The 22,486-nt window shown below is 45.1% G+C and overlaps 1 protein-coding gene across 2 annotated transcripts in view; it reads right to left on the bottom strand.

Moving 5' to 3' along the window:
* The window catches only part of LRP8 (LDL receptor related protein 8), a 174,225-nt gene that overhangs the window by 14,225 nt on the left and 137,514 nt on the right, over nucleotides 1-22,486 (bottom strand). The window contains exons 5-7 of one of the 2 annotated variants that reach the window (XM_027698960.1): nucleotides 7,918-8,280; nucleotides 1,618-1,740; nucleotides 1,148-1,270 (exon numbers count right to left, since the gene is read on the bottom strand). In XM_027698960.1, the coding sequence (XP_027554761.1) occupies nucleotides 1,148-1,270; nucleotides 1,618-1,740; nucleotides 7,918-8,280 (609 nt within the window). The remainder of the gene's footprint in view (nucleotides 1-1,147; nucleotides 1,271-1,617; nucleotides 1,741-7,917; nucleotides 8,281-22,486) is intronic. The other variant, XM_027698961.1, reaches the window with a different exon arrangement.

Here is a 22,486-nt window from a genome sequence, read left to right as displayed (position 1 = left end):
CTGCACCTCCTGCCTTCTGTGTGGATCAGCTGTGTGCGGGTGTTACATTCTCAGCAACCCACACCACTCTGCTCTCTTCAGGGAACACGTTCCTTTGGGGGCTTTCTGCTTCCTGACTCAACAGCTCATAGCCAGTCTGGGACTGCACCAAGGCAGCCATGAGCACCAAGCCCAGCTGTGCCACTCCCAGTCTCCTCAGACAAGCTGGGCTGCCAGCTGTGCTGGGAGACCTCCACAGACAGACAAGGTGCAACACCCACTCAGAGAAACGGGGAGATGTGGGTTAGTGTGGAAGAAAGCAAGGGCACACTGAAAGCAGGAGGTAAGAGCATCCTCACTGGGCATGCACACACACTTCCTTCTCTGATACAAGGGACAAGGGAGAGACTGACACTTCTTCCTGAGTTATTTAGGTGGCAGGCGCTGAGCTCCATGATGTCATGGAAAGGGATGCCTGTCGGAGATATCTCTGCACTGGGTAAAAAAACAAATGTGTTTGAGTGCCAACAATGCCTGGTTAGAAAGGGAGAGAGGGGCTGCCCTCTGGAGAGGGGCACAGCCCTGTGGCTTGGGCTCGCTGTCCCCTGGCTCCGACAGCCCCAGGGCAGCCCCAGTCCAGGGCTGGCAGGACATTGCAGAGAGCAACCAGCTGTCATTGCTGAGGGGAGCAGCAACAACATGTACAACCCAGAAATGGCTGAAGGCACCTCTCAGTGATTGCTGCCACCCTGCGTGTTTTCACCTTCAAAGCATGTTCCCAATGCTATGTTTTTATGGTGTTATCATCATCTTACAATTCAAAGACAATTTGGGCAATGAGTCTAAATAAACTGGTCTGTGCTGTGGGGGACACTAGTATTTGGGGAAAGGGGGAATTCCTGGTTCGTAGTCCCGTGCTCAGTTCATACATCCCTCCAAGAATAAAAACTGAGTGGAGAAGGGCACAGTTCAAACTTACAGATGATCAGACTAGGCTACTAATTATATTCACATGAAGGGTGATGAAAGAATAAAGGCAAGGAAAGAGGAGCAGAGTGAGAAATAGCATTAGCAGCTACATGTGGTTACACTCAAAGCTGTGAGCACCAGATGGAGAAGAGGGGAAGCAGTTACAACAGGAGCAACACGTAGAAGGCAAGTACTGTACCACATTCTTTCAGAGGCTCGTCAGACCAGTCCCTGCAGTCTCTATGTGAATCGCACACTTTGCCTCCGTCAATGCACTCTCCACTCTTACACTGAAACTTGCTGGGACTTTCACATGCTGACTCTGTCAGGTTGGGCAAGAGAGGAAAGCAACTAAGTTAGACGAGGCCCATGACAACAAACAGGCTGACACAAAGCTCAAGAGGGGGTCATTAGCAGAAATGGGATGGGATTAAGTAAATGAACATTGAGCCTGAGCATCATGCAAAGAACTTTTCAAGCCACGCAGTCTGCCTGGTCAGCACAGTCATCTCTCCCAAGCAACCCCACTGCCAGAACCGCTTAGAACTCTACAGGAAGCAGCCTGCCACAGCCCAGAGAGCAGCACAGGCCTCTTCTCTTTCCATGGCCACGCAGCCCTGGCGGGCCTGGACCATGGACCATGAGGAGTGCAGAGCCGTGGGCACCCACCTTGGACACAGCCGGCCTCGTCGCTGTTGTCAGGACAGTCGTGCACCTTGTCACACTGCTTCGCTCCGTGGATACAGGTCCCGTCCCCACACTGGAATTCATCTGGCCGGCACGTCACCAGAGCTTTAAGACAACACATCAAGCGTTACCCACACAGAACTGAATCGTTTGTGTGGTACCTGTATAGCCACGTACCTCTGACACTGCTGGAGCTTTGCACCCTCTGTCAGCAAATGTCAGAGCAGTGGCTGCTTCCACCAAAGCAACAGAGGCAGCAGCTGCCTCAGACACTGTTCTGTGCCCCTCTGCAGTCCCAGATCACCCTCTGCATCCTTGCAAAAAGAGCCCCAAAGGCTGTATGAGCAGATCTAGTCAAGGCAGAACCCACGCAGGCAGTGAAGCCTCCCAGGTGAGAGAGAAGAAAGTAAGCAGGCAGCAGAGCTCTCAGCACTGGAGCAGCTCTGGAGTCTGCAGTTGGTGGGGGAAGCCAGGCTGCCTTCCAGTGGCACTGGGTAGGGAAAGGCAACTGCTCCTGAGCTCTCCTTCCTTCAGAAAACATCACGTTTAAGATATATTACAAAACATGTTCAGGCTGAGGGCCCAGGCAAGAGACACGTATTGGCTCTCTGCCAGAGCCAGTGTGGTCACACTGGGGACAAAGCCAGCAAGGAGACATGATCATCAGGTTACTGAATGCCCATGAGCTGACAGACCACTGGAAGGCAGAAGAGCTCCACTGCACTGGGCGTGGTGTTTCTTGGGGTTTCCAGCCCAAAACACCTCTACCTGTCAGGCCAGGTTTCAAGCCTGAAGTTCATTTGCCCAGGTGAGATTATTACAGACCCAAAACACATCTGATGAACAGCAAAGCTGGGGAAAAATATAAACCAGACAGCTGCACTGACCATATAAAGCAGTGACACTTCTCTCCCTAAGTTACACTGAGAGACCTCCCTGGCTGGGACCAGACCTGTGCTCACACAGGGGACAGGTGCTCTCCAGTAAAGGGCAGCAGCTTGTAGCTCCTTGGCAGAACAGGCTCTCCATTCCTGGGACATGTTATGCAGCTTCCCTCTGAGGGGCCCGTCTTACAGATGTGTTCTTAAAATCCTATCAAGGCAGTGCACCCTGGAGAGCTCCTGATTCCAGCCTTTCCATCATGTGATTGTCCTGGTATCCTCTGACAGAAAATCGCTGCCTCTGAGCAGCAAGGGGAGGTCACAGTGGTGTCACCACACAGGAGGTGAGAGCTGTGGGGACTCCTCTGGACAATTTGACAAACTGGTTCTAATACAAAAATTACTACTTTCAGGTAACCCAGGAAGAGGCAAAGACATGCAGTGAGCCAGCATCAATACCACAAAGTATTAGTTGCACAAAGACTCCACATTATTGGGGATTGCATCCCACGGGATGCAGGATCCAGGTTCATGACTGCTTCACTGGACTTGGTTCTAGTGCACCTTCAGCCAGCAAAGGGCACCAGAGACAGGAAAAGCCACAACCTCAAGGCTGGTGGGGGAAGGGAGAAATCCTGCCTTTAGAAGTACACAGTATTCCCATGAGGAAAGTTTGGAAATAGCACTGCTCCTTGGAGAGGAAAGCCATATGCACTATATTCATAAAAAAGCTGCAACATGAGAAAAATATCCCAAGCAGTAAGCCCAGTTATGGGACCAGCTGTGTCACCACATTTCAGCTAATAAACTCAGGCACAGAAATGGGAAACCTCAGTGGGACATCTGGGACAGCAGCTCCAAACTAAGCATGTGGGATCTGCTGCTCCAAATGGAGAAAATGAAGGAGACAAGTAAACAAAGCTGTGGTCTGGGAGAGTCACCGACCACAGGTCTGGAACTGGCACCAGAAGTTCCTGCAGGGAGGCAGAGCCACTTCTGCTTGAACTGTTCCCCCATGTACAGCCACCTGCCTGGAGAAGCCCCAGTGATGGAGAGACCGCCTTTCCTGACAGGAAACCCTGATTTCTGGCAAGCTAAACCTTGGCCCCTGCAAGGCATTTCCTACTGTCTCATTAAACATTTCATTACCACAATTATTTCTTGTCTTCACCCCCAACAAACCAGTTTGCTTCACCCTTTTTGTAGCAACTTCTATATGTGGAGGCAGGAAAGGATGGCCCTCCATTTCTGACTATAATTGTTAACTCCCCACAAAAGTGTAACGTAATTAAAGCCAATGGGAGTCTTGTCTTGTCTGGAGCAGGAACAGGTCTCCAGTTTGTCAAGTAAATCTGCATGACAACAGGCACAGATTTGGAAGGCAGCTGTTATAAAACCCATAATTGTTCTCAATTGTAATCTTCAAAACTCTTCTAAAAAGCAGTTATAGCTAGATAGTAAGAACTGAAAGGTTTCTAATCCTAAACCAAATTAAAATGAAGGAATTGCAAAGACAATGTTGCACAAGCACCATGAGACTGAGAAAAATGACAGCACAGCTCTTAACTTGATTGCTTCAGGGACTGCAGAACATAGATGTGGGGCTGTGCAGCACCACTGCACAAAGCTTTGCTTCAAGAACAGACAAGGTTGGAGACAGGCTTGGTGTCCTGGCTTGCTTCTCACTGTACCAGACCTCTGGAAGTTCAGACCTCTGAGGCTCAGCCCCAGAGCCTCTTAACAGACATCTGAAAAGAGCAGATACAGTAACAACTCTCACTGATCACAAAGACATTAAAATGCAGGGATAGCATTTTGGTGCCTTTTTGAGGAGAGAGAATGCCATGTTTATACCTGGCCTGGAGAGCACAGGTTTGAAGGGAGAGGGCCAGGAACTTTGTCATCCTGAAGCTGAGACACTGATCCATCCTAGCCCCACTGGCAGAGTTGCCCGCAGGTTCCCATCAGGGCCATTCCCAAAGCAAAGCAATATCCCAAGGAGAGGGAAGAGCTGTGCTGTTTATTTGCACAAGATCTTGAGAAAATTGCTGTGCTATTTTGGAGGGTTTAAATTGGTGAAATCTCAGTAGTTTTACAGCCATCTCCTCTGCAAATCAAATACAAAACAAATTGCCAAAGCCCTGCTAATTTAACAGACACCCTCAAAGAGACACAGTTCCCATTTACAAATCCTGGGCACAAAGCTGTATCACTCAAATTCAGCAGGTATATTCCAGATTTCAGATCTCAGCCTGAGTGTCTTCTGTTTTCCAGGTTTTTTGTTTTCTCCCCCCAAAAATAAAATCCCAGCATCTGCAAAATCAATCCCATTTTATGGATGGGGAGACAGAGGCAGGAAAATGTGAGGTCCAGTCTCAAGGGATCTGTTTTCTCTCTGTCAGTTGTAAGCATTATTTAATTCCCCCTCCCAGATGCCCTTAATGCAAGTTGCAAAGGACATTTTAAAATGTAACTATTCCAGATTTAGAGACTAATAAATCTAACTCAATGTTCATTTTATAAATATACATACATATTTGAATATATATGCTATGGAAAGAAACCCAGCCACTCAATGTTCTCACACAGCCTTCCTGAAATGACTCATTCCCTCCTATTTATTTGCTGTCTCGCTGCCAAAACCTGTTCACCAATTGTCACCCTTCATTTCTGCTCTACTCATTTACCACCCCTAAATGTTTATAACAAATGACTGGTGATGGCCTCATGACTTTGTTTTTTGCAGAAGATGTAGTGGATGGGATCTGCAGTTTCAGTCAAGTCCAGCCTAGGGGTACCTGTGCCATCCCTGTTGCTAAGGGGATGGAGCAGTGTCACACACCTCTAACTCCCTGTGTGCCACGTGATACTGATCTCAAACACAGAATTGCTGGAGAGGACAAGAATCATAAAGGTCCCTAAACTCTTCAGTCCAACAGAGGAGTAGTGACACTGAGTTTCCAGAGCTCTCAGATGTCACTTGCTTACTGCAGGCAGGTGCACCCCAACAACAGCTGCATTTGGGATGGAAGCAACATCAGTTTTGGCTCTGACCCAGTCAATCCATCACCTACATGAGCACTCAGTGCTGCAAGTCCTGTCCTGGCTGTTACCTCAGAGAGCCCCCTCCGTGCAGGGTGAGCAGCTCTGGGCACTGAGATGGAAAGGGAAGAACCAGGGACTCTGTGCAGCAGCTAAAACAGGAGGCTTTGAATCTCACTGTTTGCTCGTCCACAGGAGCAGAATCACCTCACATGCTCATTTCTCCTGGGTAGATCACCTGCACATTGTGCTGTACTGAGACTGTCCAAAAAACCCTGTGTGCTAATCTCTGCTACTCAGAGATAAAATTGTCTCAAGTCACTTGTGCCACATTTCCCCCTTTCTCCACTGGTTGTCAGCACCGTGCTGTGTTGCAGCGGTGTCCAGCGGCGTCCTCTGCCCCCGGGAGCTGCCTCTGGAGTATCTGGAAGTGCTGCCTGGTGAAGCTGCTCTGCAGCTGAGGGAGGGTGTCAGAGCCGTGCTCCCTTCAGCAGTTTGAGCTCAGCTGGACTTTGCTGGTGCCTGTCAGATCAGGGGAAGGAGCTGGGGAACAGGGAGCTCCCTCTGCCTCAGCAAGGTCCATGGGCACAGTCCCACTCTCACCCAGCAGAATGTCCAAGTAAATGGGCCCTTAATTCAAGTGGAACAACAGGGATTGAAATTTAAGAGGCATTCCATGGGAAAGTGCCATCTGTAAGCTGTTCCACTCTTTCTCCACTTGGAAATAGGAGGGAACTCATCTTTCCCTCTCCTGAGCTGTCTAAACTCAGCCATCCTGTCAGGCTGCTGTCACTGCAGGGAATGCATCCTGTGGGACAGGGATCAGTTCTGCTGGGAGTCCCCTGCACCAGACACCAGTTCTTTCCCTGTGTTTGTAACGTGGGCCCTGCCACTGCCTCCTGATTTGGAGGGGATACAAGGACTGCCCACAGGAGGTCTCAGAATGAAAACAGGCACTAAACACCCCAGGCTGTCCCAGCAGCGCACATCTGCACCAGACCTGCTCGTGCATGGCTTTCTTACGGTCCTGTCATACTGACATGGGTGCCAGGAACAACTTTGTCTCCTGATTCCCCTGTCTCTGTGACCCTGCAAAACCTGGGAGTACTGCCTGGGCACCTACTGCCCAAGAGCTCTCTCATCTCCTGTATCATCATCTTGGAGATGAAAGAAAAGACATCCTACTAATCCATCCCTACTTGGAAAGGGCTGACAGTGATGACATCCTTGTACCCAGCAGTCAAAGCTTCTTTCTCCCTAACAAAACGTATTTGGCTTCTCCTATTCTGCTCTCCTTGGCTATTTTAAAGGCATAACAGCTCCCCATGGTTACCTGTGGCTTATCCCTTGCTCTCCTGCAGAGTAAATAGTTGTGCCCAGGACTTCCTACATACTCCTCTTGTTAAAGAAGGCACTGAATTTACATCTGCTTCACTGTGCTGGGGAGAGTCTGATCCCCAGCTCCTTGAAGGGCTCTCCCACACAGCTGCTCTGAGCCCACCAGCCTGGACTCGGTGTTGTCTTGGGTATGAAAAGATGGTGATGGCAAAAGTGATATCTTTGCAAAAATCCCTGGTTTCTCAAGCTGGTTCTTGCCTTCCTCCCCAGAGGTGGCCCAATGTCAGAGCTGCTAAATATATACAGCTATGTAAATGTTTTATTTCAATCTTGTCATAATAAATATTTTAGGAAAGCATTTTGCTCTTATTTTCTTCTCTCTTCTCTCTCTCTCTCCCCCTCCTCAGGTAAGTGACCAGCTTGAACAATTTAGTGACTAAAAATGGATGAAACATTCAAAATACCACACATACCAACACCAGCATGTGAAATGCATAGAGCCACCTGAAAAAAAATCCATTATTTATTAGCTCTGTGCCTTTATCAAGCCAAGCTCAAAGTGCATTTCAAACTGGATTCTTCAGAGGTATTGCTCTTGACTGCCTTGTTCAGTGTACTCCAACTTCAGAGGCAGAAAATGAATTATTTTTTTCTGCTGATCATATATTCCCTTTAGCATAGCAGCTTCTCACCTCCAGGCTGTGACCCCACCGTGCAGCCTGAGGGCTTTGAACATTTTTCCCATTTTTCATTCCTTGTCTTTCTAGTAAAAAAGATCTCTTCTGAGGCACGGTACCATGCAACAGCTCCTGCACCTCCGCTCTGAATCCTCAAGGGAAAAGCATAAAGGAGTCTGGAACACACCTGACCTTGCTGGGCCGGGCACCCAGCCACGCCATTTGGGACACCAGCGCTCCTTGTCAGGCACCCTGACATCAAAGACCTCCCTCAACACACAGCCCAGGGCAGCTCCTGGCCCTTGTCCCCCCAGGGAGCCCCCGCCCAGCCTGCGGACACTCACGGCAGTCCTGCTCGTCAGACTTGTCCTTGCAGTCCTCGTCCCCGTCGCACTTCCAGTTGAGGTGGATGCACTCCCCGTTGCCGCACTGGAACTCATGGGCCGCGCACGTGTTGAGGGCCTTGGCGTCGTGGCCACACTTCTCCACGGACTCGTCTGACATGTCCTCGCAGTCGGACTGGTTGTCGCACACCCACAGCTCCGGGATGCACACGCTGTTGTTGCACTGAAACTCGTTGGGGCTGCACGTCAGGGGGGAGCATTTCCTTTCATCGCTGCCGTCCCCGCAGTCGTTGTCACCGTCACACACGAAAATGATGGAGATGCACGACTTGTTACTGCACTGGAACTCGTTGGGAGAACAGGCTTGGGAATAAAAACAAACAGGTGAGATGTGAGGTCTCCAAACACCCCTCACCACTGCTCCAGCCTTGGCACATTAGGAGTGTCTGAGAGAGGGAGGGTAAAGGCATTCCCGTGGCTGTCCTAATCCAAAGTATTTTTCCCAATGGTAAAATACATGGCAAGGAGCAGGCGAAGAGCCAGCGCTCATCTCCCCAGCTGTGCCACAGGATGATCCTCTACTGGCCTTGGGCAGCCCTGAAGGAGAAGGGGCAGCGGGAACTGCAGGTGGGAGAAGTGGGGGCAGTGCTGCCCTGGGGTTGGGGCAGGAGCAGCCAGGTGAGCCCCTTCCACGGGGTGACAGCACGGGAAGAGCAGGACATGGCAGGGGAGAGGCTGGGCTGTGCTTTGCTCCGTGCTGACATTACCAGCTTCCTGACTTTCATCATTCACAATCAGGTTTCAGGATTTCACAGTATGCCTGGTTTTGGACATATTAAGTGGGATGTGTAGGGTAAATATTTAGTGAGTCGAGCATCAATTTAGCTGCAATCTGCCAGTAAGGCCCTTTACAACACGCTGAATGCCTTCCCTGGAAATCACAACTCAACATTAACATACAAATGAGGCGCTTGTCAGATAGAAGCTGAGTGGAGAACTCTCCTCTGCAAGCCTAATGGACAGCTGAACCAGAGAAGCCTGTGCAAATTAAACTTTCAGGTACTCCAACAACCTGCATTACAGTCACTTTAATTCATCAAAGTGTGGGGGAACCAAAACCCTGGAAGAGATTCTCCATTAGTACTTTGAGGTAGTTACTTCCAAAAGAATTCTGCCTTTGCAGTTTCAGTCATCTACAGGAATTAAGGCTTTGATAAATTAAAGTACAATAAATACATACATATAAATTACAAAAAGCTTTTTTTTTTTTTTACATTGCACTGAGGACTTTTTTTTTTTTTACACTGGGAATCTTTTTGTCTTCCGAAGCAGAACCATTTACTGTTGTACCTGCAGAGCCCCTACAATGAACCACAGTTTAGATGGTACCAATCACTGCAACATCAAGTGCGCCTGGAAAGCAGCAGAATCCCTGTAAAGTTGTCATATCCAGTGACAGGAACCCAGTGGTATTCAACTGAAATATTATCTCTGTTTTATAGCTGGGAATGCAGCTCTATTTATCTAATAATTAAGAACATGTTCACTTGCACAGATGCTTATTTCCATTGTAGCTTGCAGACTTGCTGGGCTCTGTTAACCTAAGCAGCCTGTCATTTACACCAGAGCATAACAATATACAGACACCTCTCCCCTCCTGCCCTGTGCTCTGTCCCATTTACTCTCAGGTTTTCCAGATGTTACAGAACAACAATCTGCCTAATTAGAAGAGAAGGAGGATTGCCTTCCTTGCTGCAATACTACCATGCACTGGCCAGGACCCAGCTGCCCCCAACAGGGAGACTCTCAGCTGCCCAACCTGACACCAGTAATGAAATGCAGCAGAGAGTGGTCACCAAAGGAGCGCTCTGTTACACTCCACAGCATCAGCTGCTCCAGGTGGGATGCTCAGGCTCCTTCTGTACTTGCTATTTTGGGTATAGAGATGCCCCCAACAGGCACCTGTCCCTTGGAGAAGGCAGTATTTCTCCTCTTTAAAGAGAAGGAACTGAGATCAGACAACTGATATCAGGACCCGAAATACAAGCACAGTCTGGTGGAGAAGCATCTAACCCCCCCCCTTTTGCATGGCAGAATTGAGACCATTAAAATGCTCTGATTTTCACCTGAATTCTGCTCTTTTCCTTCATTGAACAAACTTTTCTATCCTTATGCCATAACTAGAAATAATCTGTCAGTCCTACTGATCAGTGCACAGCCGTATAACCTAACACTGTCTTCAGGTAATGCATGATATAGAACTGCATCTGGAACTTTACTCCATAAAGTGGAAATCTAAGGTAAAAGTTACAATCTTACCAATCTATTCTAAAAAGGCAGTGGGAAAACAGGAATATTTCTAAGGCTATGTACAGCTTCTGTAACAGATCAAGGCTGAGAAGAAGAAATTGCTTTTCTGGCATTACTTTGATGAATCTCAGAAACAGATCAGAGAGCAAAATCCTGCATAGTCCTTTGATCCCTAATGTTTGGGCAAGGTTGTAATGATTTGCACACTCCAAACGTGCATAAATTTCCTTTCCACCAACTGTAATGAGCCCCTCTTTTTCCCCTCGTTGTTTTCCTGGTCCCACCTCCACCCCTCCTGCCTGTACACATTTCCCTTTCAGGAATCTGCTGCAGTAGCAAATTAGCGACTGATAAACATCTGAGTGGGACACAGACAATGGAAGTTTGCACAAAAGCTCCTCCTCTTGCACCTACAAATCCCAGTACAGAGATAAAATTACTGATAATCACAGCCAGAAAATAGAAGCAGTTCAGCTTTTGTAACCTCTCCTGAGGACTTTCTCAGTGGAGCTTGAGAATTACTAGCTAGGAAAATTGCATGGTCATGATTATTTTATTTCTTCTTAAAATTTAAATTTAGTGTGATGACAGCACTAGAGACTACAAGTTCTCTCTCCACTGAACAAGCACAGCACTTTGGCTGTTGATAACTCCCCTTTCCATCACAGTCCTTAGGTGGGGATCAACCTCTGCCAGCTCAAATGGGACAGTTCCTTCTGGGTCACACGTGGCTCCAGCAGAGCCCTCCATCTCTGTGTGCAGCTGGCTTTGCTGCTGCCACAGGAAGGCAGATAACGTCCCAATTCCTCTCACCCTTCCATTATCCTCTCTGACAGCTAAAATCCACAGGGCATGCCAGGATAAAGCAGAGTCTGCAGCTCCCAGCCACTGGGGGACCTCTCTGGCACACACAGGCAAGAGGAGAAAAGCTGCTTATGATCCCCCTGCACCTGGGCAGGAGCCACCACATGCTCCCGTGTTCCTGCTGCACAGATTGGAGCTGGCTGGAAGAGTCCAATAAAAAGCAGCACTACAAATTATCTTACACAGCACCTGGAGAGACGAGGATGGGGAAGTCAAGTCCCAGGGACAGTTCACTCCCCATCTCCGTTCATAAATCTGCCAGGGTACCTGTACAGTGCCATCACTACAGGATTTCACTGCCTCCAGAGCATTTCAGTAGAAAATGTGCAAATAGTAATTAAATGGTCACTGGGGTATTTTTTCTTTCACTTGAGCAATTTGTTTGCATTCCCTGAATTTGCTCCCTGTCCTATTGGAGGTTTATTCCCACAAAACAAAGGAAACAAGTATTAGTTTGCTTTCTTGAGCACCAGAGAAATTAATAAATGTACTCTAAGATGTAAAACCCCCTTCAAATATGAGGGATCCCAGTAGAAATCTTGGAAATGTTTGCAAGAAGAAGTGTTTAACCAACAGGCTTCAAAGCAGTAAACAAGTCGAACTACAAAACCAGTTTTGTAGAGCACAGGAATGTGTTAAAAGTTCTTCACAGTTTTAGGAAGCAAAATATCACATGTAAATAATTGTGTAGATGTGATCTGACCTATAGACAATGTATACCAGAGGTATTCTGCATTAATTTCTGTCTTATGCCAACATATAGAGCACAATTGTCACAGTTTTTGCCTCACAGCTGCAGTCTCGTCACACCTCTGGAGGAGAGTGGAGCAGAAGCAGGATTTGGACAGAGGATGTGCAAAATAATAATATAAAAGATGATCAGAGAGATCACAGTTGTGAAGTTAATGTTTCAGTACTGGCTGGTTCTCTTTTGCCCAGAGCCAGGAGCTAAGTGAGGCTTTAGCAAGAAGTCTGGTGCAGCAGGGACAATCTGAGCTCAGGTGTGGCACCAGAAAATTAAGATAATTCTACCACTTATAGAAATTCTACCTGCTTATAGGAAAAAAGTAGAATGCTCTAAAGATGTAGAATTCTCTAAAGATACAGGGTGTTCATTGAAAACTGTAATTTAAAAAAATACATATTTGTACATAACATTTCTACAATGGACCAAGTATGGATCCTCAAATCTGGCTAAAATTGAAAAAAAATAAATACATGGTATATCCATCATTAACAGGAGCTGGGAATTACGTACAATGGACTATAGCTGCTTTCATTGCTAATCTTTAATTAAAGATTTTATAGCTTTTCAGTAAGAGTCGGGTATTTAATTCATCTCTCTCCTCCAAAAGAGTAATTTCCACTTGAAATTACATGAATGGCTTAAAGAAAAATAATTATTTGGTAAGATTTGTGGTAAAATGGGTAACAGCAATTATCCACTGATGCTGAAGACGAGGAAATAAGATGAATTATTACATTGTATTTTTCTGACACTGTCCCCAAAGTAACTTTAAAAATGTATCTCAAAATGTATGTTTGCTGAAATCTGATAATGGATCTTCTAAAGAAGGCAAAGGATGATTTTCACATACCAGCATTTGCACTGGGGAGGGAGAGATGTGCTCTTGACTCATTGCTGCTCCAGCTCTGGCAGGAGAGGCTGGTGGACTTCAGGAACTCTGCTGAGCTCTGAGGCTGAGGGTGTGAGCTCCATGTCTACAGGAGGGGAGTGTCTGAGCCCCCCTGCCTGGCTGTTCTGCTCCAAGTGCAAACCCAAACACAGCCCACACAAACTAACCCCCGAGCTGGACACGGGTAAGGGGGTCAACACTGTTGGAACTCCCAAGGCCAGTTGCCAATGCTGTCATCATGTTAGTTTTATTTAACTAGTATTAATTTCCAGCCTCAATTGTATCTAAATTATTTACTTTGCCTGCAGACAATTGCTCAGCAAATACCTGAACGTTTCGTACAGATCTTCGGTCAGATGTCAGGCCTTAAAGCATGGATTCGTGCCTAGAAGGACAAGTTTCCCGTGGAAAGCTGCCCTCCAGGAAGGACAGCAAAAGAGATGGAGGTAAATGAAGATGACCTTGAAGCACATTGCTCTGAAAAAATGACAGGCCTCCCATGGAGGGAATAATGCAGCTGAATTGCAGCCTCACTCGGAGCAGTGGTTGTTGCCATGGTGATTGATACCGAAAAGCCCACATAGACACGACTGCAGGAGGAATTGTAATTCCTGATATTGTTCAAATCACTAATGTGGCTCAGGAGCCATCTCACATGCTCTCACAAATTAATATTTGCATGTGCTCTCCTGCCTTTGTCACACTCCTCCCCTCCAACACAAATCAGTCATTTTTCCATTCTCTGCAGCAGTATTTGCATAGTATTAGTTAATTATAATGGAGCAACCAGATGCCAAAGCCCCTGCTGATAAATAATAGTTGGTTCAAAAATGTATTTACTGATTCAGAATCATCATATATTCATTCCAAGTGGTTTAATTTTCTGAAAATAGAATTAATTATGACCCCACAATTTACAGAGAGAAGCAGTTTACGTACAAAGGTATGCACACTCTGCACTTTCCTGCCTTTAATCTTACTGCAGTAAGGCTGCTAACTCATGGTCTCCTCAATTTTACTTCAAACCAGGAAAGGGTTAGGAAGTTTATCAGAGGTTCTTCTGGCTAAATGACTGAAAATGACCTCAAAATATGAACAAGTGATCCAGTGTAGAGGGTTTCATGGTAAAATAAAGCAGTTTGGAAGACAAAAAAGATGGTCAGAACACCTAAGCTTAATACTGTGCTGGTTTTTGCAAAAATCCAAGACATCCCATGGGGATCTCATGGGATAAAGACATTATTATTACTTTTCCATATTCTGATTGGAATATAATCAGATGAATCAGATTGGAGATGTTTGGTACTAGCCAAAAATTAAACGGAAAAAAATATGCTGTGATGTGAGTTTCTTTTCTGACTTTGGAAATTGGAACCTGTACAGGACAAGCTCACTGCTATTCCCTTAGACATGACTTGCTTATTAAAAGGGCAATTTTACAAATTGCACCAATTTGGCAAATCCCTCAGAAACATCTGATAATATCCACTAAACTAACAGCTGCTCTAATATCATCACACAAAATTCTGTACTTCTGAGGGATATATAAACGTTCAGCAAGCAGAGCAGGGCATTACTGAACAGGGCCTCCATCCTGGGACAGGGCACACAGACCCCACACTACTGCCTTCACAGACCTCTGGCATCCAGCAGGACGCCCCATGGGTATGAATTTTCTGCATGACCAGGAGCTAGTTTAGCCATTTCAGAGTTTAAATCACACTTTGCCAGAAAAAGCCTACTCCCATCCACTGGGCAGACTCCCACCCTGTGCTCATCTGCTAATACAGACACACGACCTGCCTGTTCTCTCCATTGCTTTCTGGTTCCTTATGTCCAGCTCAGGAAAGACTTCATCAGACCCCTAAAAGCTACACCCCAGTCCTGTTGGCAAATGACAGCAAAACTTGTTTTATTCTCAGAGAATGTGGGAAAGGCAAGGAACTCAGCCCACGTCTGTTGGTTCACAGCTACACGTCACTGGCCTGTCACTTCCTTCTTACCCACCCATTCCTAAACACAGGGATGGTACCAGTTGAACCAGCTGGAAAGCTGAGCCATTCCACCAGAATCAGTCTTTCATACTGCCATAACTAAGATGTGAATCCTGAAGGTTTGTACCAATCTACAATACTTTACTGAGTATAGTATAAATACAATTTACTGAGCCAGGGAGCAGTGAGTGACACTGCAGAGCTACGAGCACTGCTACTGGTTGTGCAGCCCCTCTCACAGCTCTGCACAGCTCAAAAGCACCTGCACAGAAAGGAAATAATCTTAGTTTTAGCTAGAATTTGTCGTTGATGGAATCACCACACAGGCCCATCTGTGAAAAACAGAGCAAAGAAAAGCCACATGGGCCACCCTCAGGAAACCTTTCTGTCCCGGTGGGCTGGACAGGTAAGACAGAGAGAAGGGCCTGGCTTTACCATGCTGATCTGGGAGCTACAGCAGCCGAGCTCACAGGTCTGGACTCGGCTGAGCAGTGAGGGACAAAGCAGTGCTCACACTGCAAGCAATGAGGTCAGTGCCCCATAAAATTTCCACTTCCACTAAGTTACTTTGCTTGATGGGAATTCTCTGTAAGAGGAGATACCTCTTTTTATTGCAGTTTGCTTCACTTTTAGACTTAATTATTCACTGCATTTAGAACACGGCACTATTAACTGTTCTGGAGCACAGACAAACAAGGGAACATTTAGAGCTGTCACACCTCACCCCCCCAGTTCTACCCAACTGCATCTCACATTACGCTAGGAACAGTGATCCAAAGTGAGTTTGAATGGAGGCTCAATAACAATTAAAAAGATGCTTTAGAAATAGAACAGTTTGCAAGGCAACTGATCTGAAAAGAGAAGTACCTTAAAAAGAAGCATGGAGGGCACAAGAAGGCAATTGGCAGAAGTTGGTGTAGCCAGATTCAAAGTTATGAATATAAGCACACACTGTAATGACAAACACAAACCCCTGTGGTGATTGTGGGAGGGGGAGAGCCTGACAGACTTTTCAGGAAACAACCAGCCCCCGAGTACTTTCCGTTCTGTGATATTAGGGGGCACAGCTATTTTGTGATGTAATCAACATACCTGCCTACGTACCCACGATTTCAGAAAAGAATAGCAATCATTTTTTGAAAAAAAGTATTAGATTTTCTACTCAAATGGAAAATTTAATCACTGAGTGACACTCACTGCAATTAAAACTGTAAGGGTTGTGTGCTGACTGCGCTCACATTAATAGCAGTGAGATTTCTACGGCATTAGGATTTGCCTTTCAGTTTCTATGGCTTTGAAATAGAAGGCAGCACTTTCCTGGATTTGGGCTGAGATGAAGGCTCAGTAGTACAATGTCAGCAATTATTTTAAACTTGTTGGATAGAAGTGGTGTAATGAAGTGGTTTCTATTGGGAGCTAAACGTTTCCTGTTACATTTTATCAAATAAATAAATTTCCTTGCAAAATATAACCAAAGTTAATAAAAAAATTTTATCTTCCTCTATAGGAAAATACTGTATTTCAGCCACTAAGATGTTGTTTTATCCATTAATATGACTCATAAGCCAACTTTTTTTTCCTTTTGCATCAAACATGACATGGTCCCCTCCTGCGTGGGACGGTACAAGTTCAAGCTCAGTGAGTTTGATTTAGTCTCCAGATCATATGCTCAGGAAGCAGAGCTGTCAAGCGCTCGTTAATTAATGTAACACATATGTCCTGGTGGCCACTGCAGGATGGGACTCCTTCCCACGGATCTGCCATCGGAACACCATCACTGGCACTGCCAATACAGGAGATTTCCCTTAATAAAGCTAAACAGATTCTTGCTTTTTGGATGAACAGGCTCAAAATTATAGCTCCATTCTGATGAAGGAAACACTTCAGGGACATGAAATACAATCATATTTGGCAGTAAGAGATGTAATTTCTGGACTATTTCAACTCAAACTTTTCTGTTTGACAGACTGCCCAAGAGATAAACATAATTACAGGCTAATTTCTGCTCCCCTGACACCACGATGTGAGATTGGAAAGAAGAACCAGAGACAATGTTTCCAGCTAAAGTGCAGAAAGAGCAGCAGGACAAAGCTTTTGTGGGTGTGCACAGGCATCATGCAGTCCAGCAGTATTAAGCTTTTGCTTTAATTATCCACAAATCTTTCTATAAAACCAGCTTTTTCATACCACTTTTCCACAACTCTGTGAAAAACTATCACAGGGTGTGAAGGACTTGTATGTGTGGGGGGGTGTGAGTGTGCTTGAACTGTGCTCTTTGCATCCACTCTTTTTTTCCCAGTGCTCCTTCAGAGAGACACTGCAAAAGTACCACATTCTGAAGAGTCTTGTTTTCATCCTGAAGTGTCTTGTTTTCATGCTGTGTTTTCATCTACTATGCTTTCAGTAATCAATTATTCATGGAACATTCTGATACAGACAATTTATCTGCAACGGAGGGATCAGCACAGAGGTCACACCAAGGGTGAGCGAGGTCCTCGCAGTGCTGGGTAACTCCATCTGCAGAACGTTCCACACGTCTGCCTTTTTCAAACCTAAGCTTGGGAGACAGCAGAAGAAAACAAAGCCATTTCGTTTTCACCTTCTGCAGGTAGAGCCATGGCTTTAGGGTTTAATTCTTGATTTACACAATTACTATTTTACCTTTAACCAAAGTTCATGCATTATTTTACATTTAATTACAATGAGCATCCAGCATATTAAAAATGCAACTGCCTTCACTTTTCCTGTCAGCGTGCAATTAAAAGTCACTACCAATCTCATTTTTCTTGCTGTTTTGTTCTGAAGGAACCCAGGACAAATATGATTATGGGCTGAGATTTTTCCTAAATAACAATGGGGATTTTTCTGCAAATTACTACTGCTTTCGAAGGAGCTCTAATACTTTAAGCAGTGATAAAGTGGCAGCTGTACATGTTTAATTTCTGAGAGCCAGGGCATAATGCACAAGCATTAATCCCTCCAGCTGTCCAGTAATTAAACATCATGTAAAGCCCAGAGGATATCATTGCTCTGCTACCTTATTTATGAAGGACTTTCATTTGTTAAATCTAGTAATTCTTTTTTCCTTCTTGGAAATAACTGTAGATTCCCTCACCATGGCAAGTGTACTCAAGTTACAGCTACCTCCTGTAAAATGGCAGAATTTCAGGCTAGGCATCTTTCTTTTCATCACATACTAAAATAGTCATGAATAGTGATAGTAGATGAATATTTCCTCTACAGGCATGAATGCAATACTATGGCCTTGAACCCCTTTAAGTTGGTGGGTTCCTCAGGGAGAATATATGGCAAAATCTGATCCTTTGGGCTTGATTTCCCTCTGCTCTGACTGAGGGACAGTACATGACTGTGCACCTACTTAATGAAGGGAATGAACGAATTCCTAACTTTGATAAAAGCAAATATTCATCCCACTGCAATGGAAGATAAAATTAGTGCCACATTACCAGCAAGTTAAAAGCTCTCAGTAGGATCAGTGGAGATGTGGAATGAACAGAATCAGTATGGTCAGATCCCCATTGGTAGCACTGGAATTGACTCAGATGCAAAACACAGCTGCCTGTTACTGCAGGAAGAAAATGATGCTGAGACGACGTGATACTCCTTATTGTTACAGGACTATGATAAAACAATTTAAATATAGAAAGGTCAACAGAAAGGTCACTTCACGGGAGTGTAGGTGCAGAGTAGAGGAAGGTGGCTTTAAATCAGCTTTGTAATTTCCCCACTTCAGCAGTTCATCACCAGGTGGATCTGCTGGAGGGATCAGAACAGCTTTAGCTGCTCTAAACTCTGCCTTCTGCCAATGGCTCTCAGGTGACCCTCAGGGGAGGGTACTGAGCAGGGCATGCAAAGAGCTAACAAAGTTTTCTGCACTTAGACCTTCCAAGAAAAGGACCCCTCACTTGGAGGTCCTGCTGCTTTATATGGAGTAAAACAGATGTGCCTGGAGCTTTACCAAGAAAAAGGGGAAAGCTCATCACCTGAGGATTTTGTAAGTGATATATCTATCTATCTATCTATCTATCTATATATATACATACACACGGATATGTGAAGGCTGTGAGCTGCCACAGCAAGGACACACAGCTTACAGCTAAGCATGACTGTTCTTACTGTTGTTTCCCTTATTAATTTCTAAAAACTTTATCCAGTTTGTCCCCTTTTATTCTGGCATCATATCAAAAAATCTAGAACTAATTCTGAGATGTGGTCAGCAATGAAAAGCCAGAAGACCAGAGCCCAAAAGAAGATGCTCTCAGTAATGAGCCTGTCACTGTCACAAGATTCCTGCAGGAATTCCTGGCTCTCATCCTTGGCCAGCTATCCAAGCCACCTGCACAAGTTCCCCTGGATCACTGCCTCGGTACTGTTGCTAAACAGAATAAACCACGTGTGGGTTAATAACGTATTATGCCATCAATATATCAATGGATACATCATTCCCCTGTATCTGACTATTGAGGAGGGGGAAAATTGTGTAATTCCACCTCCTCATCTGCAAGACACAATTTCCATATTAGGTGCAAGAAGTGGCCCAGGTGAGAACCAGTAACACAATCAGAAGAGATGGGGCCAGAGCACCCCAGAGACCTGTGAGGAGGAACAAGCAATATGTGCATTAGAGGTTCAGTGCCCATTGCAGCTGTTACAGGATGGCAACTCTTCTGTTCTCAAGTCACACCCAAATGCTCTCTGCATTCCTGAGCAGCTGACAAAACACTGGTTACTATCTCTCTTAGCAAAGTCCAGACTGTGTGATGTTTTGTGTTGTGATGCTTTAATTACAGTCTCTCATATTTCATTTCTCTTTTAGGCTCTTAAGCTTGTCCAATCCTGACAAAGGTGAGGTGCACTGGGAGCAGAAAACCTTAACCAGAGAAATAAGAGGATGCCAGCACTTCCAAGCCAGCAAATTCAAGACTGCTCTTATGTTATTAACTGTTGATGTCTATGCCAGAGGACTAAACCTCACCTATGACTACAACACACTTAGTATTGTAAAGACACAAATTACTTCTGCTCCAAAAACTGAAAACTAAGTTTTTTTTCTTCTTTTTATGTACTCTTACTTTTAAAAAAGCAGGTATTTGCATTTTCAGAAGTTGTTCGTGCACTGGAAGTTAGCAGTGCTCTTAAAGCCTACCTGCTGGCAGGAAATTATTGAGGCAGACAGGCACTTACCTACCTACGTGCAAGGATTAATACCTGCAATTAATCCCTAGTGCAATCACAGCCAAATCTGGATCCCTAATCACTGCTGCTTCATCCACTGCAGGTTAAAGAACTTGCAGTTGCCATTGCTTCCTTGGAAAGTTCTCCCACAGGGTGAAAATCACACCATTTTTTCTCCTGGTTCATGGGTGAACACCACCTATAAAGTGCCTTACTGTCCACTGGCAGTGGCTTCCCAGCACTAGGATGGGGCCAGTGCCCAGACTACTGATGAAAATAGTTGCTTTCCTAGTCCTGGTACCAGACCAGGCCTAAAAGGCCATCAAAGGCTGTTTTACACACCTCTGTGGAGGTTTTCATTTTAATAGATTTCATCTATTGAATTGTTGTTCATGGCAAACAGGACTCCTATTTCAGATGAATTCAGTCTGCTTGGCTTACTCCTAAGCCAGCTTTTTATAGGGATGGATTGTACAGGGGGACATGAGCAACTCAAAAGAAACATTTGACTGTTTGTTGTTTGAGATGATGCATTTTTTTCCAGCACACCTGAGCTCAAGAAAGGCCAAAGCTTCCTAACTGCAGCTGAACCCTTTGCCTAAAGGGGGTTACAGGACAGCATAAACACTGCAAAATCTCTCCTCCCTTGAAGAAAGATATTCTGAGCACTGCTGTGACAAACCCTTTTCAGATCACAGGGTGCTAATGGAAACAGTGATCAAAAGCAAAGGAGAGGGATGCAGAGCACCACATTGTTTCCATTTATGCAAGACAATGCACCAAAAACGTGGCTGATACAAAGCACAAAGGAGAACCCAACCCAAACAGAGCATTCTCTTATTCAGATTCTACACTTCTATCCCCGAATTTCTGAACAGCTGCCTTCTCCCTCCAGCTGGCTGTGCCAGTGTTTACACTGGATAAATTTCACACTGATTCAAAAAGCAATTACATCATTCTGAGAAGAAAAATCCAGCAAAAATTATCAAATCCAGAACAGTATCTGAAAAGCAAACTGCTGGAGGAGGAAGAACCGTAATGCACTTGCACTGTTCTCAGTGTTGGATGATTCTACTACCATAATAATTTTCCTCTCCTGAAGTAGATCCTCCCTTAACTTGAACTGTGAACATTCTGACACAGGGACAGGCACCTGCACATCCTCAGCACAACCAAGCCTTGTTCCTGTATCTGGATATAATATTTTTAGTGGTACAAATTACCGGTGCAGAAATGCAGGCTCAAGTAATATTCATAAACTCTGTAGTGAGTCCTTCTGAAGAGTTATAATTCTAAGAGTCAGTCATTCCTATCAAGAAAAAGGAGTATCCATAGATAAAGCATGTTTCAAATGTCACATGAGGTTAAAGTAATAGCTTTATTACCATGGATTTAGAAAGAGCTTAGGGGTTTTCTTCTGGGTGCCCTCGCTCACAGTATATTCAAGTCATCATCCACTTGATTATTGCACATGCAGGCTCTCACTACTGAAATTATTCTGAGCACAAATAAATTCCCTTCCAAACATTTATCCAGCAAGATGTGTTATTTACAGACAAGTTGGTCAGCTCTGTGAGAGGTGCAGCCTCAGCTATGACAGGGTGCTCTGCTCCAAGGGGCTGTGGGTGACAGGGCTGAGGCTTCTTTTCAAATGAGAACAAAAACATGAGCGCAGAGATTAAAACAACAAAACAAAGCAAAAGAAGAGGTCTGAACTGGTCAGGATACTGTGTGCTGCTGAGATAAGAGAAAACAGAAAGGAGGATTCTAAACAGAGAAGAAATGGGAATGTTAACAGAGTATCAGTGGGTAGGCTTAGTGAGGTTTATCAGCTTTGGATAAAAGAGAGGATAGCTATCAATCCTCCACAAGCTCTCTGAGTTTAAACTGGCAACACATTTGTTCTCATCCATGAGGAAAAGACCTTAATTTGACAAGCAACCTCCCAGAAATGCTCCCACTACAGCCATTCAGCAGCACCTCCTGCTTCCTTCTCAGAGTGAGTTTAATGCCTCTGAGGGTGCTGAGCCGAGATCTTAGGGCTGAAAGCTTTGATGTTTGTACCCACCCAGGATGCTCCAAGTTTGCCTGTCAGTGCCTTTTTGCCTGGTCCTCTTGCCAGAGAACAGCCCATCCCACACTGAGGCTCAGCAGAGATTCCCAGTGTGCTCCCACCAAGGTGGTGCCCTATGTGGGGACAACACTCAGTCATTAGGAATTAATGAAAGCTACTAATTCATTCCTCTCGAGTTACCCAACAACCATCAGAAGATGCTAATTTGTCCTTGGATTAAATTTCCATTTTAAGAACCTGCACAGGCACTAAAACAGTGGAAGATAAGACCAGAGATGCTGAAACATCCAGAACAGAAACACTCATAGATTTCCAAATCCATTAACAGCATCATTACGCTGAAATTATGTGGTGTTCAGAACATATTTACATTCATTTTGGGAGTTATCTAAAGCCTTGGAAAAAAGTTCAAAGCAATTTCTAGTAGATTTTTATTATAAATGAAAGACTCCATAAGACAACTCCTACTGGTGAGCAGCAGCAGCATTAAATTA

Source organism: Neopelma chrysocephalum, unplaced genomic scaffold (assembly GCF_003984885.1).
Source record: "Neopelma chrysocephalum unplaced genomic scaffold, ASM398488v2 Primary Assembly neopelma1_135, whole genome shotgun sequence".
Taxonomy (NCBI): Eukaryota; Metazoa; Chordata; class Aves; order Passeriformes; family Pipridae; genus Neopelma; species Neopelma chrysocephalum.
Note: the sequence above shows the minus strand (reverse complement) of the source record. Positions and strands in the feature narration are given on the sequence as shown.